This window comes from Rhinolophus hipposideros (assembly GCF_964194185.1).
Source record: "Rhinolophus hipposideros genome assembly, chromosome: 8".
Lineage (NCBI taxonomy): Eukaryota > Metazoa > Chordata > Mammalia > Chiroptera > Rhinolophidae > Rhinolophus > Rhinolophus hipposideros.
In genome coordinates this window covers 31983295-31999248 of record NC_138054.1, presented here as the reverse complement: position 1 = coordinate 31999248, position 15954 = coordinate 31983295, and the positions used below count along the sequence as shown (strand labels likewise).

Here is a 15954-nt window from a genome sequence, read left to right as displayed (position 1 = left end):
ACACACACACACACACACACACACACACACACACAACTGTTTATATTAGGTTCACTCTGAATACAAAACCAAAAAGTGCAACTTAAAGTAAGAAATCTTTTTTTGTGTACTAAAGATGAGCCAGAATATGAAATTGTTTTGCCCATTTCAAAAAGTAATATAAAAATATGCATTAAGAGCCTTAAAATGTTCACATCATTTAAATCAGCAATTCCACTGAGATTCTTATATAAATAAGTAATTCTAGATGAAAAGAAATTTGTGAACAAATACATACATATACGTTCACCACTCAAATACACAAAAGAAAATAGTGATATGGCACATCCACTCAATGAAATATTACGTAGCCTTTTAGAAAGGATGTTAATACATATATAAGATTTCAGGCCAGAAAGACCTAAATACATGTTACAGACATAACACTCAGAAAAGCTACACAACCTTGGGCAAGAGATTTCAGTTCCCTGATTCTCATTTTTCCACTTACATGTAAAATGACACTTACAATTATACCTTTTATTGGTGAAGGAATATGTCTACCCTTTCACCTCACCCTTCTGCATCTGCCCACCTCCTTATAGCTGTCCTCTTCCCCCTACCCAAAGGAGTAGTAATGTCTAATCACAGGACGTTCAGAAAAACTACAGTAAACTACTGAATGAAACTATTGGCTTTAAATTTCTACCCACTAACTCTTGCCCTTTCTGCCCTCACATTGTAAGAAATATAGGTAAAGTTGGCTTTATCTGGACAAGCCCAACCATATCTTTTCCCCTTATTTTTTCCCTTTTGTTTTAAGAAACAACAGATAAAAGTTAGGCTAGGACTGGTTCTACAGACACTGGTCCCAAGATTTAGGTTGTGGGAAGGAGACTAATGGGAAGAGGCAAGGAGGAAGGAAATGGTGGTGGTAAGGGTTGCTTAAGTCTTGAGGCTAAGCCATGTGCACCAAAACAGTTACCATATTTTTAAAATGCTAAAAGGAAATAAACCAAAATGTTAATTATAGTTGCCTTTCGATTTTGATAATTATAATTTCCATTCTTCTTTTCTATACATTCCCAGTTATTCTATAATAAACACATGATTTTAATAATAGAATACTCTTTAAAAACTTATGGGAGTATTCATGCCTACGTTAAAATCATATACAGAAAAGATAAAAAAATTTTCTCAATTTATTCTGTTTAAGAAGCAGTTTCTAGACTTACAGTGTTTAAGAAGCCTTTAGTAAAGAGAGCTAAAACTCATGAGTGCCACAAATGTCAAAATAGCCAAACAATTATTTGTAGCTCTGGAGCTAAGTACAAAATGCATTAGCTGGCTTTCAGGAAAGAGGTATACCGGTTGTACTTACCTTCTCAACATCAGGAAGGCAATCCAGCAGGTCAACAGTATACTTAGAGTCACTTGGGTCATTCTTACAGCCATTGGATGACATTTTCAAGGGATTTTTTGCCATTGCATCTAACACAGCTTCATAAAGCTGCTTTGTTATCAGAGGAGAAGGAAGTTCTCTTAAATAATCCTTAAGAACACCTTTAAAAATAAATAAACCAGAGACAGTTGGCAGTTGGGTTTTCAAAGTGAAATAAAAAACTGTGGTGAATTTCTTTTCAATTTAAGTATTACTACAGCCAACTTTTAATATTCTGAAAATAATGCAATCAACAACATAAAAGTAAGTTTAATAAAACACTAGCATTTTGTATTCTTACAAATTGTCTCACTAATTGACTGTTTTGAAAGCATGATAAAAACGCACATACATAATTTCCAGTTATCAGACATATGGGTTTACGGCTCATAAAGTAAGTCATTTTTTATATATATACCCTATCGATCCTGCCCCCCATAAAAAACTCCTCTAAGTGCATGTAAACAAAAGTTAAGAAAGCAAGACATATTGTTATTAATTTTAAATTATTCCAATTATATGAATTTTAAATTTATAGACTTTTAATTGATAGTGAAAGAGTACCAAAGGTCCAAAGCCCTTGCAAATAAGTGACCTATATAAATATATTTCCTCTTTAATACTGGAGATGCATCTTAAACATATGCAGTATACTGGATGGTTGGATTATCTCTAATGCTACACTATAGAAGAAAACATTCCTAAAAATAAACAAATGAAACCAAAAGCCAAGAACAGAAAACATCAAACTTGTCACTATCCTAGGAGTGAGGGAACTCAATCCCAAATCCATCACAAGTAGTTATGAACTAAGAGATACCACCTATAATAGAGCAAACAGGAAAGGTAATTAATGGTCATTACACATAAGCAAGGCAGGTAAGATACTAGCTAAAGACTAGAATGTGATCACAAGAACAAATAGGCAATATTTGTGACACCAAAAACCAAAATATAGACAATATTGATTCAGAACATGTTTTCAGCTTAGAACTTAGTTTGAAAGCTCAGTTTGAACTTAAACGTGATCATATAGGAAGTTTCCCATCTGATAATCTTTTAAATTTTCATAGTAACATGGTTCATTAGTTTCTTATGCATCCTTCGAGGATTTGTTTATGAAAATATACATACATTATCACCTATTTATGAAAATTTAAATTATATATTACTATATCCCCCTTTGTTTCATAAAAGGTAGCATATATGTCCTATTCTGTTTCTTGCTTTTGTATTTACCATCATAGTCTTTCCAGCACATAGAGAGCTTCCTTTGTATGTATGAAGGTATATCGGTAGGATAAATTCCCAAAACAGGACCACTAAGTAAAAAGTACATTTGTAATTTTGAGGGAAAAGAAGGAGAAAGGTGTTTCCTAAGTTTGGGGCTTCAGAATCTAGTAGTGCCATTATTTGAAACAGAGAAAAAGGAGGAAACCCATGTTTTAGAAGGTAGAAAGGAGTTTTATTTTGAACATATTAAGCTTAAAGTATCTATGGGACATTGGAGACTGCTGGATATAAAAATCTGAGGCTCAGGAAAGAGATGGCTGGAGATACAGATCTGAGAACAAACTTAGAAGATGATAACTGGAAACTTGGGAGTGATTGAGATGATCAGGGAGGCTTGCAGACTGATGTGAGAAGGCCTAGTGCTAAGAAAACGCCCTGAAGTACGTCCACTCTTGAAGGGTTGTCAGGAAGATCTTCCAAAGGTGACTAAGGAAGAATGGCTAAATTAGTGTGAGTCGTAAGAAGAGGTGAGGTGGGGGGAGAGGGAAACTGACAAATATGCTGCTAAGGAAGGAAAGAACGGCTCAATAAAGAGTCTACAGTATTAATTCACACCCACACTAGCTAGGTTAGATAACAACTATGTTAAACACTATGGAGAACAGTGTTTCCTAATCCTGGCTGCCCGTTGAAATAACCTGAGGAACTTTAAAATCAATAGATTCCAGAACCCCATGTTAGTCCTGCTAAATCAGAATCTCCAGGGGTCAGGCCTCATGTCCCTGCATTTTTAACAAATTCCTGTTGTTGTTCTAAGGCAGAACGGGTTTTAACTAGGTATAAGAAACAATGATAGAAATTAAAATAAGGACCAAAAAATGTACACCAGTAAAGGAAATCAGCAACTTTCGTAAGCATAGTTTCAGGAGAATAAAGGACACAGAAGTCAAGTTGCAGTTGGTTAGGAAGCAAATGAGTGTTAAAGAAACAGAGAGATAAAAAAAAGATAGGCAACCTGCTCCAGAAATCTGGCTTTGAGAGATGATAACCACAGAAGAGCAGGAAAGGCAGGAATGAAGCAGAATCAAAGTAGAGATTTTTTTTTTTTTTAAGATGGAAGAAACTTCAACATTTAAATGCAAATGTAAGGAAGATATTAAAATGGACCTAAAAAGATATTTTAAGGTCCAGGAGAGAGAAATACAATCAGTTGAGCAAAGCCTGCAAAAAGGAAGGAAGAAGAGACTCCTGAGAACATATGAAATAATTAAAATTATCCCAAAATGTGAGGAAGATCATTTCTATACTATTACAGAAAGAATAATGGAAAAGTGAAAAAGAACGTATGCCAAAGAAGGCAGGTTGGTAGGTTGGGTCACAAAAAGTAGAGGAAGTTCCCATCTGATAGCTTCTATTTTCTCTGTGAAGTTAGGAGGCAAGGTTCATCACTAAGAGTGACATGGGTAAAATGAGATTTGAGGAGAGTGAGAAAATATTAAATAGACACTCTGGAAAGAGGGAAGGAGGGAGGCACAGAGGGAGGGGGGAGGGAAAGAGAGAGAGAAAGAGAGAGAGAAAGAGAGAGAGAGAGAGAGAGAGAGAGAGAGAGAGAATGAGAAAAAGAAACATAATAATTAGCTAATTATTAGCTACTTCTGTCTATTGTGTTCACTTTCATCCTCCCTCTACTCCCCCACCACTAGAATGTAGGCTCCATGAAAACAGAAACCTTTTCTGTCTTCTCGACCCCTATATTCACAGCACCTAGAACACTCTCTGGTGCATGGTCAACTCTCAATTAACCAAATCAATGACCTCAGTTTCTTTCTTAAGAAACTAGAAAAAGAAGAGCATATTATACTCAAAGTAAATAGAAGAAAGGAAAATATAAAGATCAGAGTAGACATTAATGAAATAGGTAATAGAAACAATAAAGAAAATCAACAAGACCAAAAATTGTTTCTTTGAAAAGATGAACAAAAATGACAAACCTTCAACTAGGCTAAGAAAAAAAGAGAAGACTCAACTAAAATCACGAATGAAAGAGGGACATCACTACCAACATCACAGAAATAAAAAGGATTATAAGTTAATACTATGAACAGCTGTATGCCAATAAATTAGGTAACTCAGATGAAAGTAGAACTCATATAGAGATATAAGCTACTGAAAATGACTCAAGAAGAAATAGAAAATCTGAATAGATGTATAACAAGAAATTGAATTAGTAATTTTTAAACGTCCCACAAAAGAAAGCCAGACCCAGCTTGTTCTACTGATAAATACTACCAAATATTAAAAAAAGATTAATATTAATTTTTCACAGACTCTTCCCAAAAATAGAAGAGGAAAGAATACTTCCCAACTCATTCTACAAGGCCAGTATTACCCTGCTACCAGAACCAGACAAAGACATCACAAGAAAACTACGGACCCCTGTTTAGAAATACAGACAGAAAATTCTTCAGCAAAGCACTAAAACACTAAATCCAGCAACATATTTAAAAAAAAGACACATAAAAAGTATACATCATGACCAAGTGGAACTTATCTCAGGAATACAAGGTTGGCTTAGGATCTGAAAAACAATTAATGTTTTTATACCATATCAATAGAATAAAGGACAAAAACCACATGATTATTTCAACAGACTCAGAAAAGCCACTGAAAAAAGTCCCACAACTTTTCATGATAAAAACACTCAACAGACTTGGGCTAGAAGAGAACTTCCTCAACTTGATAAAGGGGACTCATGAAAACCCCAGGTAACATCATAACTAATGGTTAAAGACTGACTGCTTTTCTCCTAAAATCAGGAACAAAATAAGGATGTTCACTCTTGCCCCCAGTGTTCAACAGTACACTGGAAGTCATAGCAAGGCAATTTGGAAAGAAAATGAGATAAAAAGAATCCATTTTGTAAAGAGAGAAATCAAAACTATATTTGCCAATGACATAATCTCATATATAGAAAATACGAAGGAATCCACTAAAAAACTAATAGAACTAATAAACGAGTTTAGCAAAGTACAAGATCAATACGCAAAGATCAATTGTATTTTTATACACTAAAGATGAACAATCCAAAAATAAAATTAAGATAATTTCATTTACAATAGCATCAAAAAATCAAATATTTAGGAATAAATTTAACAAAAGAAGTACAAAACTCGCATTCTGAAAACAAAAAATGACTTATAAAAGAAGTTAAAGATCTAAATAAATGGAAAGCTATTCCGTGTTCATAGATCAGAAGACTTAATACTGTTAACAGGGCAATAGTCCCCAAATTGATTACAGATTCAGTGTAAAACCTATCAAAACCCTAGCTAGCTTTTTCACAGAAATTTACAAGCTGTTTCTAAAATTCATATGAAAATGCAAGAGACCCCAAATAGACAAAAAATCTTCATAAAGAAGAACATGGGAGGACCAACACCTCCAAACTTCAAAATTTACTAAAAGCTTCAGAAATCAAAACAGTGTGGTACTGGCATAAGGGCAGACATATAGATCAATGAAATAGAATTTAGATTCCAGAAATAAACCCTCACATTTATGGTTAATTGATTCTTGAAAAGGTACAAAAACAATTCAATGAGGGGAAAAATGGTCTTTTAACAAATGGATTCTGGATTGGTCATTTGTATGTTAAAATCTCTTAGGATGATGGCATGACTTTGGTTGGAAATATGACAATAGTTGAGATATCAGTCTTTACTGAATAAATAGGAATGCCCAAGAGCTCTGTAGATGATGTTAAATAAGAAAGGCAGAGGTGGCATAGGAATGTGCCATGTGCTTCAAGAGAGCCTTATTCCTCAAGAGAGCGTGAGTTGTTTTTTATTTTCTTTTAAGGAGGGCGCACCTCAGTGGCCCATGCGGGGACCGAACCAGCAACCTTGGTGTTATTAGCACCACCCTCTAACCAACTGAGCTAACCGGCCACCCCAAGAGCATAAGTTTTAGCAGTGAAAAGGTAATAATAATCTAGAAGAAGCATTAGGGAACGAGGAGAATATTGACCAAACTTCTTTGACATATACGAAGATATGAAGCGCTTGGCATTTCATAACAATCAATACATGTGGATGCAGTGATAACAATGACAAAGCATTCTGTACACAGTAGGCATGCAATAATTGCTCATTCCCATTCCTTAACTTATATCATGTGATCTTTACTACCATCATTAGTTTTGCAGTCTACACCGACCTACAATGAATAGCAACATTCAATGTAAAGAAAACAACTGAGTTACAATTAGTGGAAATAAAATTTTCTGTAGCTTCCAAATAAAGAGACTATTAATGCTCTCGGGTATAATTTTTTTTTAAAAAAGGCCCCACGTGTTCCTTGACAAAGCAAGACTTGTTAGTTCTAACAGAACTCAATATGTCCTGGTAGTTTGACACTTGCCCTATAATGCAATTATATTAAATTAAAACCTAAAAGATCTCCAAAAAAGATAACTTTATAACTTGGTGAAACATACATTTCAAATATCATTATCCTTTATATAATTAATATATTAAACAATCATTAACATAAATGGAATTTTAAATTAATCCAAGTTCAAGATAACTTACTTTACTACAATTTGAGGGCAAATAAGGGAGAATTATTATTAACAAATATTAAGCATTTAAAGTATGCTCAATGTAAATTATGTTCAATGAAGTAAAAGTTATAGTTCCTTTTCTATAAGCAGACAAGAAGTTCATAGGAAGACCAATAAAAGATTTTATAAAATAATAGCGAGAGGAGGTATTGACGTGAGTATATGTTATGACACATACAATGCAACTACTCGATCTAGAAATTAGCTTATGGCCTTATCCCAAAAACTAAGTGACGCACAGGAACATCTCAGGCCATATTGCCTTCTTTATATCTTTCAAACACTTTGGGGACATGAAAATCTTAAGATAATAAGTTTGTGGTGCCAATCTTTAATGCTACAGGAGCTACTTAAGAAAGACTTGAGAAAAACTTCTGATGGAGAAGTTTATTTAGTACAACACAGTAAATATTTTACTATGTACTTGAAAATGCAGGCAATTATATGTAAATACGTAAACGGTTCTCACCACATCTCTGAAGCTGCTCTGTAATAGTTAGATACCATGAAACCACATGCCTCTCACCTTCATTCAGGCACAAGGACTAACTACACAGGAAAATTTCCCATGATGAGATATAGGTATCATTACATGAGGGGGGAAAAAAGGCATTCTAATCACTAAAATTACTTCTACCTTTCAGGTTGGTTTGTAGGACCTGTTTTATTGTCAATCACAAAATTCACCCTGTTCTCGCTGCTGAGAACTCTGGCCTCAGATACTCCGGTGATTAACTCCATTGCATATAGATCTCAGCTCAAAATGCACTTCTTAGAGAGACTTTCTTCTCTGACTTTCTTCTCCTAGTTACAGAAGTCAGCTGACTCCTACCCCCAATCTGTCTCGTTCCTATTGCCCTACCTACCTTACCAGTCACCGGCTTGATTACGGACAGCCATCTCTCACCACTCACCTGCCTGGCGCTTTCCTCTTTACCGAGTGCCACAAGTCATGCAGTTTCCCACCTCCAGATTTATTGCTAACAGAGTGCCCTCCTCCAACCTTGACCTGGCTAAGTCCAACTCACCTTTTAAGTTAGCTGAGGAGTCACCTCTCACAGGAAGTTGTCCCTAGTTTTCCCAGGATAAGACTTCAGAATACAACCAAATTAAATTTAGGCTACAAAATAGTATCTCAATTCTCTTTCTTGCAGATGCAGTCTTTCCAGATTGTGTACATAAAATAAAATCTATTTATTACCTGTTATTACATTTATATCTGGGTACTGGTTTTCACACAGAACAACAGCTTTGCTATCCCTCTCAAAAGCCTCTCGAAGTTCTTTCTTGACTGCTGCCGACCCACATAATCGGTACAGGCCTACTACCTAGAAATAAAATTATGGCCACATTATGGTAAATTGGATAAAGAGAAAATATAATAGTAGTACAGTATGTATAAATCACACAAACGTGACAATCAAATATGTTCTGATGGCATTTAATTAAAAATACCTCAAAAACAGCTTTTAAAATTTCCTCATAGACTATGTTGATTAGTTTAATAGAAACATTCTATTCTTTCATTTAAATTCAAACAATATACTATCATTTCTATAGTGCTGATTATCTTACCTTAGGAAAAGATATAATCCCTTCCCTTTAGTTTTATATGCTCCATGCCCCAGGGTCGTGCCCTTTCACATCTTTTGCTCTAGACTGAAATATTACATTCAGCACAGTGGTTACACAAGGGTTTGGAATTCATAAAGCCTCATTCTATCATTCTTTCCTTTGTGAATTTGGGCAAGTTATTTAATCTCTTTAAAACTCAATTTACTTATCCATAAAAAAGTATATAACTAAAATAAGGTTCCAATATACTATTTGTATAAAATTATCTTTTTAGGAAAAAAGAAAAAAGATTCTCAGAAAGAAATAAAAGCAAATCTAGGATTTTTTTTTTAACTTATCCAGTTAATTGTGATCACAAAATAAAGTGATGGAGGAAATTCAATTAAATTAACATATAGAAGGTAAAATAAAACCGCTAATTCAAAAGGTATATAAGATGTAGATACTCTCGTCCTCCCCTCAATATAGATTTTAAAAATTTGTTTTTTAAACACTGTTAGTTCATACAGGTTCTAAAATATTAGTCTTAAGAAGTTCACTATAAATTCACTGAGAGGAAATCAACATGGTTTATGTCAAGAGAAAGCATTCTTGATTAAGCAACTGAAGTTTTTTAAAACAATAAACCTTCCAGAAAACTAAAGAAAACAAGTGGTTGTAACCTATACCTTCTACATCAAAGACTATTTAGCAAGTTTAATCACCTTGAAATGAAGTTATGGACAAAGAAATTGTCAAGACAGAAATAAAGCAAAAACAAACAATGGAGATCCCCATGAGTTTGGACTAGAAATCACTTTTAAATGTTATAAATGATCTACAGAAAGAAGTCCACAAATGAAATTTCCAGGTTTATTTATGACACTAACCTGTTCTGAGTCACTAACTAATGGACAGAATACACTACAGAAGGTGGGTCTCAATAGGAAAGTATCAAGAATGAATACAGAGAAATGTTATCCAAAACATTTAAGATAAGCTAGTAAGTATTAATTAAAAGATAGTAAGGAACCTACAACTATTTCTAAGAGAAGGTAATGCAAGGTGCTGTTATATTTCAAAGGATCAACATAATGTGGGAAACCAAGTAATGTACTGGGAAGAAAATTCAAATTTGCTCTCTCATCCACATTCATGGTGCATTCACACTGAGAATAGCATGTGTATGCTGGTCACAACACTTCAAGAAAGACAGAGAGAACTATATAGATGGATGGAACAGAAAATTAAACTAAAATGTTGAATAGGATCAAAGGAAACGTCATTACATTAGAAGAAACTAACTTGAACAGAGCCCTTCTTGTGTAGGCACAGGTAAGTGTCTCAAAATCCCATAAGGATGTAACCCCTTGAACTTGAGAAGGAGATAAACCTAGAACAAATTAAGGAAAGTAATACTTCAATAGTAAGTAATAAATTAATCGAACATGTTATCCCAAAAGCTGAAATTACAAACATATTTTTACAGGTGGATAAAGGGGGGGAAAATCTAATATAGATATTTCAAGGAAAACATTTTAGAATACATCCCTAACTTCAGAGGCCGACTTCTTGAACCAAACACTTGAAGTACATTCTTGATACCTCTATCAGAGATGGAATCTGTACTGGATGGACCGTGAGTATGATTTCTATAGTAATTGTTCCCAGTGGAAGCAAGAGATGGGTGATAGTAGCCTTCACGGCATTTGAAAGATGCCATAAACTATTTTTAAGTGACTATCAAAACCTGATTTTCATGGTGAAAAAACAAGATCAATTACTGGCTAAAAATATAAACAAAATTTAAACAGTATGCTAGTCTGTAAAATGCAGACAGAATAAGCCTCTTTCTGTGGGAGTGGGGTTAAAGTAAAAGAGATAAAACAAGAAAAAGGTGTTTAAAAAGTACAGTTCCAAATGTACAATTGCAAAATTTACTTTTCACTTCTTAGAAAATAGTTCTTTATTAAAATAAGTCTTTCTAAACTTTAAGTATTAAAATAAAAAGCACTGCTAAAAATGCTTTGACATTTAAAATAAGTTAAAACAGTCTCATATAACTATTCTTTATAAAATATTTCAGCAAATAGACTATAAAAGTACAGGACGATTTGAGTTACTTATTTTAATATTCAATTGTAAAAGTTTGTTTAATAATTAGCTTTGAAGTCTGCCTAATCTCTCTGACCTTTCTACATGCTGCCTGAAATAAAATGGAGGAAAAACAGAGCAACTTAAGAAAAAAGTAACTGGACCAAAATTTGGATTGGAAACTAAAAGCCACATGCCCACATTGGCAACATAAACTCAACTTGATAGATCAGATATCCAAGAAGAGGTTTCAAAAGTTCAGATGTCCTACCTTTTAGCTTCAGGAAGCTGCTGCATCTATTTTGTAGAGATAAGCAAATAATAAGACCCACAGAGATTAATTGACTTGCCCAACATCACACAGCAAATAATGGAAGAGAAACCAGAACCCAAGTTTCCTGTATCTTAATACAAACGTCCATGAACTTACGCTGTTTCTATAGTTTCCATCTTAAGTTCATGGTGGGTTATTTTAAAGTCCTTTCTATATATAAAGAAATCATATTTCAGATTTTGTGATATTTACCTTTGATGTTTTTAATCAATGTTACAAATTCTCATAGCACTAAAGTAGAAATACCTCAGAGCATAATGATTTTCCAGCTTAATTTGTGTTGCAAAAATGAGTATAAACAATTTCTTATACTTCAGAATAATATCCTCAGTGATATGCTGTTTCTCACTGTCACAGTCTCCATGTATTAATGAAAATAAAGAAAGATGATTTCTACTAACTGGTTAACATTTACATATCTTGTTACAAATAACACCAGGTTGTTTGTTTAATGAGCTGCTTTCACCTTCTTATTTAAAAGAAAAGAGAATGAAATGTGTTTTTATTAGTTGGAGCTCTCCTCATCGTCCATGCTATCCCCACCAGAGACAGATAAATTTAGGCTTTCCAAAGAGTGGGACTGAAGGTGAGTAGGAACTAAGGGCAGGGAGCTAAAGAAAAAGGAGTGAAGCAGGGTTGTAAGATTCACTGTTAGATCTTTCTACCTGAGGAATCAAACCATGGAGAAACATTCCTTAAATTGGTTAATTATTTGCCCATGTTATCAGCTCTGGCTTATCCTAGGAATGACACTGTAAAGCAATTTTGATCTCTAGGTATAAGGCCAATGCAGCTCTGATCACAGCATAAATTGTGGACCCATCAAGCATGTTCTCAGTCATACACAACATACATTAAGGCATGAATTATACTCTAAATAGTAATAAAATATAAATAAAGCATAGGAGAGAGAAATGTCTAGATTTTTTTTGCCTTACTTTTAATTCCTTCCCTCAAGACTTATTATAAATAAATTTAATTAACTGATTAATTAATTTATTTAGATCGATAGATAAAGGGATAGTAGAGAAACACAGTGAAATAATACCTGACAGCCTCTTTTTACAATTTCCATAATACATTTCTGTATCAGGAGTGGCACCATCAATCCCGTATTTTCTTTCTCTACAACTTTTCGAATATCAACACCAAATATTACTGGTTCTCGATTTATATCTAATCCATGAAGAGAATTCTCCCACTGTTCCAAAAGAGTCACTTTCACATAAATAAGACCTCTAGGTTCAAGTTTGACAGCCAATTGATGTGTCTTTGTCACTCTGAATAAGGTGGGGAGAACAACAGTTCCATGACAACACACTCGATTTTTTCTTGGAGTGGGTTCCCAACTGAATACTACTAATTTCAAATGCTGAGCATTTTCAATTTCTATGTTGAAAGTGTGATCCATGTCTAAAAATGTCGTCCGACATGTGAGCAAAGCGGTTCTTGCTTTATTTACTGAATCTACCTGAATTGCACAAAAGACATCTTTTGAATCTATCCGAGGTGGCTTTAAATCCTCAGCACCATAGAAATGCACACTCATGAGCCCAGATATGTACTGTGAACACTTAGGTTGATCAGAAAAGCTGTAATGTCTAAAAGCATCAATGTCAATTTCATTCTTGCTACAACTGTTGGGAATTATTTCTTTTCCCTTTCCAATTTTGTTTTCAGATCCATGTTTGCTGGACTTAGATATAAGTTCAGGAGAATCTCCATCACTGAGGTAACCACCTTTGCAGGAATACTTAGAACTCATAGAAATTTTCTTCTGGTAGCTGTGCTGAGAAGATACACTGGTATCAAGATGGTACCGACTTATAACGTTCCTCTTAGCAGCTGTGCTTGTGCTCCCAGAAGGTAAAATAACAGTATGATGAATTTCTTGACAGTTACATTTAGACAAGGAAGGAGTATTATCTGGACTGTTTATATAATTCAAGGCTCCTTTAACACTCCGTTTTCGGCTAAGTTCTGGCAACTTTTTCATTTTCATGGAAAGTTTCCTCACAGTTCGTGGAGATTTTATTTTATCCGGGAAAGACCAATTAATTGAACTGCCTTTTTTCACAGGGCTAGGGCTTGGAGAAGATGGTTCTATAATTCCCAGTTCAGTCTTATTTGTAGCAGCAAGGATTCCAGGACCTTAAAAAAAAAAAAGATATTGTAAGATGGTATGTTTTGATTCCTATTTTGATTCCTACTTTATAAACCACTAACTTAACGAGCTTTCAAGTAAACAGAAATTCTTCCCTTGTCTCTTCTCAATGGGGATATTTAGTTATATGTGTAGGTTAATATCCATTATCATGTTCAAGCAGAATAAGGATATCCAAATGGCTTACAGGGAAAGAAGAATCTCCCTCTCCATCTGCTTTTCTATTCTGAGGGTTTGGAGAAAGGGCCACATAGGTTCCTTTTAGATCTTTCCCACTGCAACATTCTTCAGTGAGTATGTTAGTTTACAACTATAAAGAATGGATATCAGAGGAAACCAGGAAAGCTTCATATTTTAATATATTAAAACATTTATTTTAACATACTTCCTATTTTGGTGTGTTTATTTAGAAATCCTACACTAATATAAGAATGTTACTTCTATAATTATAATTCTCTAAAAATTAAAAATTTACCACATAACAGTGCTAGTTTAAAAAAGTCGTTAAAAACCAAACAAGTTTATAATTTTGACAACTAAGAACCCCCTCCTTATTCTAAAGTTCTACTAGAAGATATCACCAAATCTTATGTAGAATGAACTCTAGTCAATCAAGAACTGAATATTGAATATCACAAATCTAACTGAATAATTTTCAAAATTGTAAACACATTTTCTTTCTTGTATTGTTTCTATATAATAATTCCTTAGAACTTCAAAAGCTATACTAGGGCCTTTCCTCACAATTTCAACATACTCAACAGACAACACAGAGATATAAATACGTTTTCTTATAATTTTAAGTTTTCATAAAGAGTAAAACATTGAAACATTTTTGAATTTTTCTCCACACAAAAATAGCTTTATTTTTTTCTGCATGTCAAAATTATCCAGATTTACAATAAAGTTTTAAAAAGATACAAAGGAGTACAAGTAAGTAACAGCCTAAATTGTACTACCCAAGAGATTAACCATTTAAATATTGTGGTGAAAATAATATTAAAAGTAGTTTAATATGAAATTAATATTTAATTATTAAAAATAATACCTGCCAACATTTATTGAGCTAGGCAAAATATGACAAATTAATTTAATAGTATGCACAGGCCCTCGCTTAATTCTCATAATAACCCTATTAGTTAAGACACAACTAGCATCACATTCTCCAGATAAGGAACCCCATGCACAGAACTGTCTACTTTGTCTGAAACAGCACAGCTGGTAAGTGACAGAACCAGGATTCAAACCAAGGCAGAGGCCGTCGGAGCTCATGGGCTTCACTACTAGGCTTTCAACCTCTCCATCCTCCTAAACATTTTTCTGTCCACATATTTTATACATATATAATATATACATATATATTATATCTATAATAAATATATACATTAAATTGATTTTTAAATACTTTCTCAGGTTTTAAGAAGTTGAAGTGTTCTAGTTAACCTTAAATTTTCAATACCCCAGTTTAAAAAAAATATACAGACTAATCCATTTTATTTTTAAATTTGAACCTGTTTCTAGTAAGTTTTCAGACTAATAGAGCAAATTAAAATAGCATCTACAACCTAATATTATATAAATATAAACTGTTCTGTTAAAGAAACAATCAAGTATTATTTCAATTATTTAAAATTTAAATTAACTTTTCATACTTGATCTAACTATTCCTTATAAAAAAAATCCCTAATAACCCTAATATAAAAGGCTAGTCTATGTAATACTAAAAATGAGACAAAAAGTATTTATTCATTTTAAAAATCAATAAATTAAATGACCTTTCTTTAAAGTATTAATATACCATTCTCCCTCCACCCCTCTTTCTGTGTCCTAATGACAAAGAAGTGGTTTCTTTATAGAGAAAGGACTATTTTTAAGTATGCCTGCTGGGCTTTTCTGGTACGCAACTAATAAGAAATGGAGTGTTTGATAAACTAGACAAAGCATTCCCTTGTACTGTAAATTGTAGTATGATTCTCCTGGTTTACTGGTCTGAAACTTTCTATAGTAATTGGAGTCCTGTTTTAGTCTACATTCTATTTTGTCATGGCATAAAAAAGCTACCCAGTATATTATACTGCTCTATGTTTTATTAAGTTATTAAGGAGTTACATTCTGCCTTTTTTAATCCATTGTGCATTAAATATTTCCTCCTGAAGTCTTTAACTAATTATTAAAATGAAATACTATGTATGTTAGCAATTTCTATTGCAGACAAGACTGAATTTATTAAAACAAAAATGCTTTGTTTTTATAAAATCCAAAAGTGGAAATATCACTAAATTTAACAATCACTTTAAAATTAAACCACAAGTGTATGTACTAATCAAATCACAGACTGACAATAAGGAGAAAAAACAAAATGAATACATTTAAATATAAATTTATGAAAACGGCTAGAATCAAGTGAAATTGGAATATTCCTTCAGCACCTAGATCAGTAACTATCACACAGCAGAAACTCAATGTTTATTGAATAAATGAATTAATCAACCAACCAATTGTCAGTTGCGTATAAATTAGTAAAGTTTTTAGGA

At 33.4% G+C, this 15954-nt stretch overlaps 1 protein-coding gene across 3 annotated transcripts in view; it reads right to left on the bottom strand.

The window, feature by feature from the left end:
• Nucleotides 1–15954, bottom strand: part of SYDE2 (synapse defective Rho GTPase homolog 2) — a 39441-nt gene that overhangs the window by 12126 nt on the left and 11361 nt on the right. For all 3 annotated transcript variants that reach the window (XM_081057984.1, XM_081057985.1, XM_081057983.1), the window contains exons 3-5: nt 12305–13407; nt 8476–8602; nt 1361–1542 (exon numbers count right to left, since the gene is read on the bottom strand). In XM_081057984.1, the coding sequence (XP_080914110.1) occupies nt 1361–1542; nt 8476–8602; nt 12305–13407 (1412 nt within the window). The remainder of the gene's footprint in view (nt 1–1360; nt 1543–8475; nt 8603–12304; nt 13408–15954) is intronic.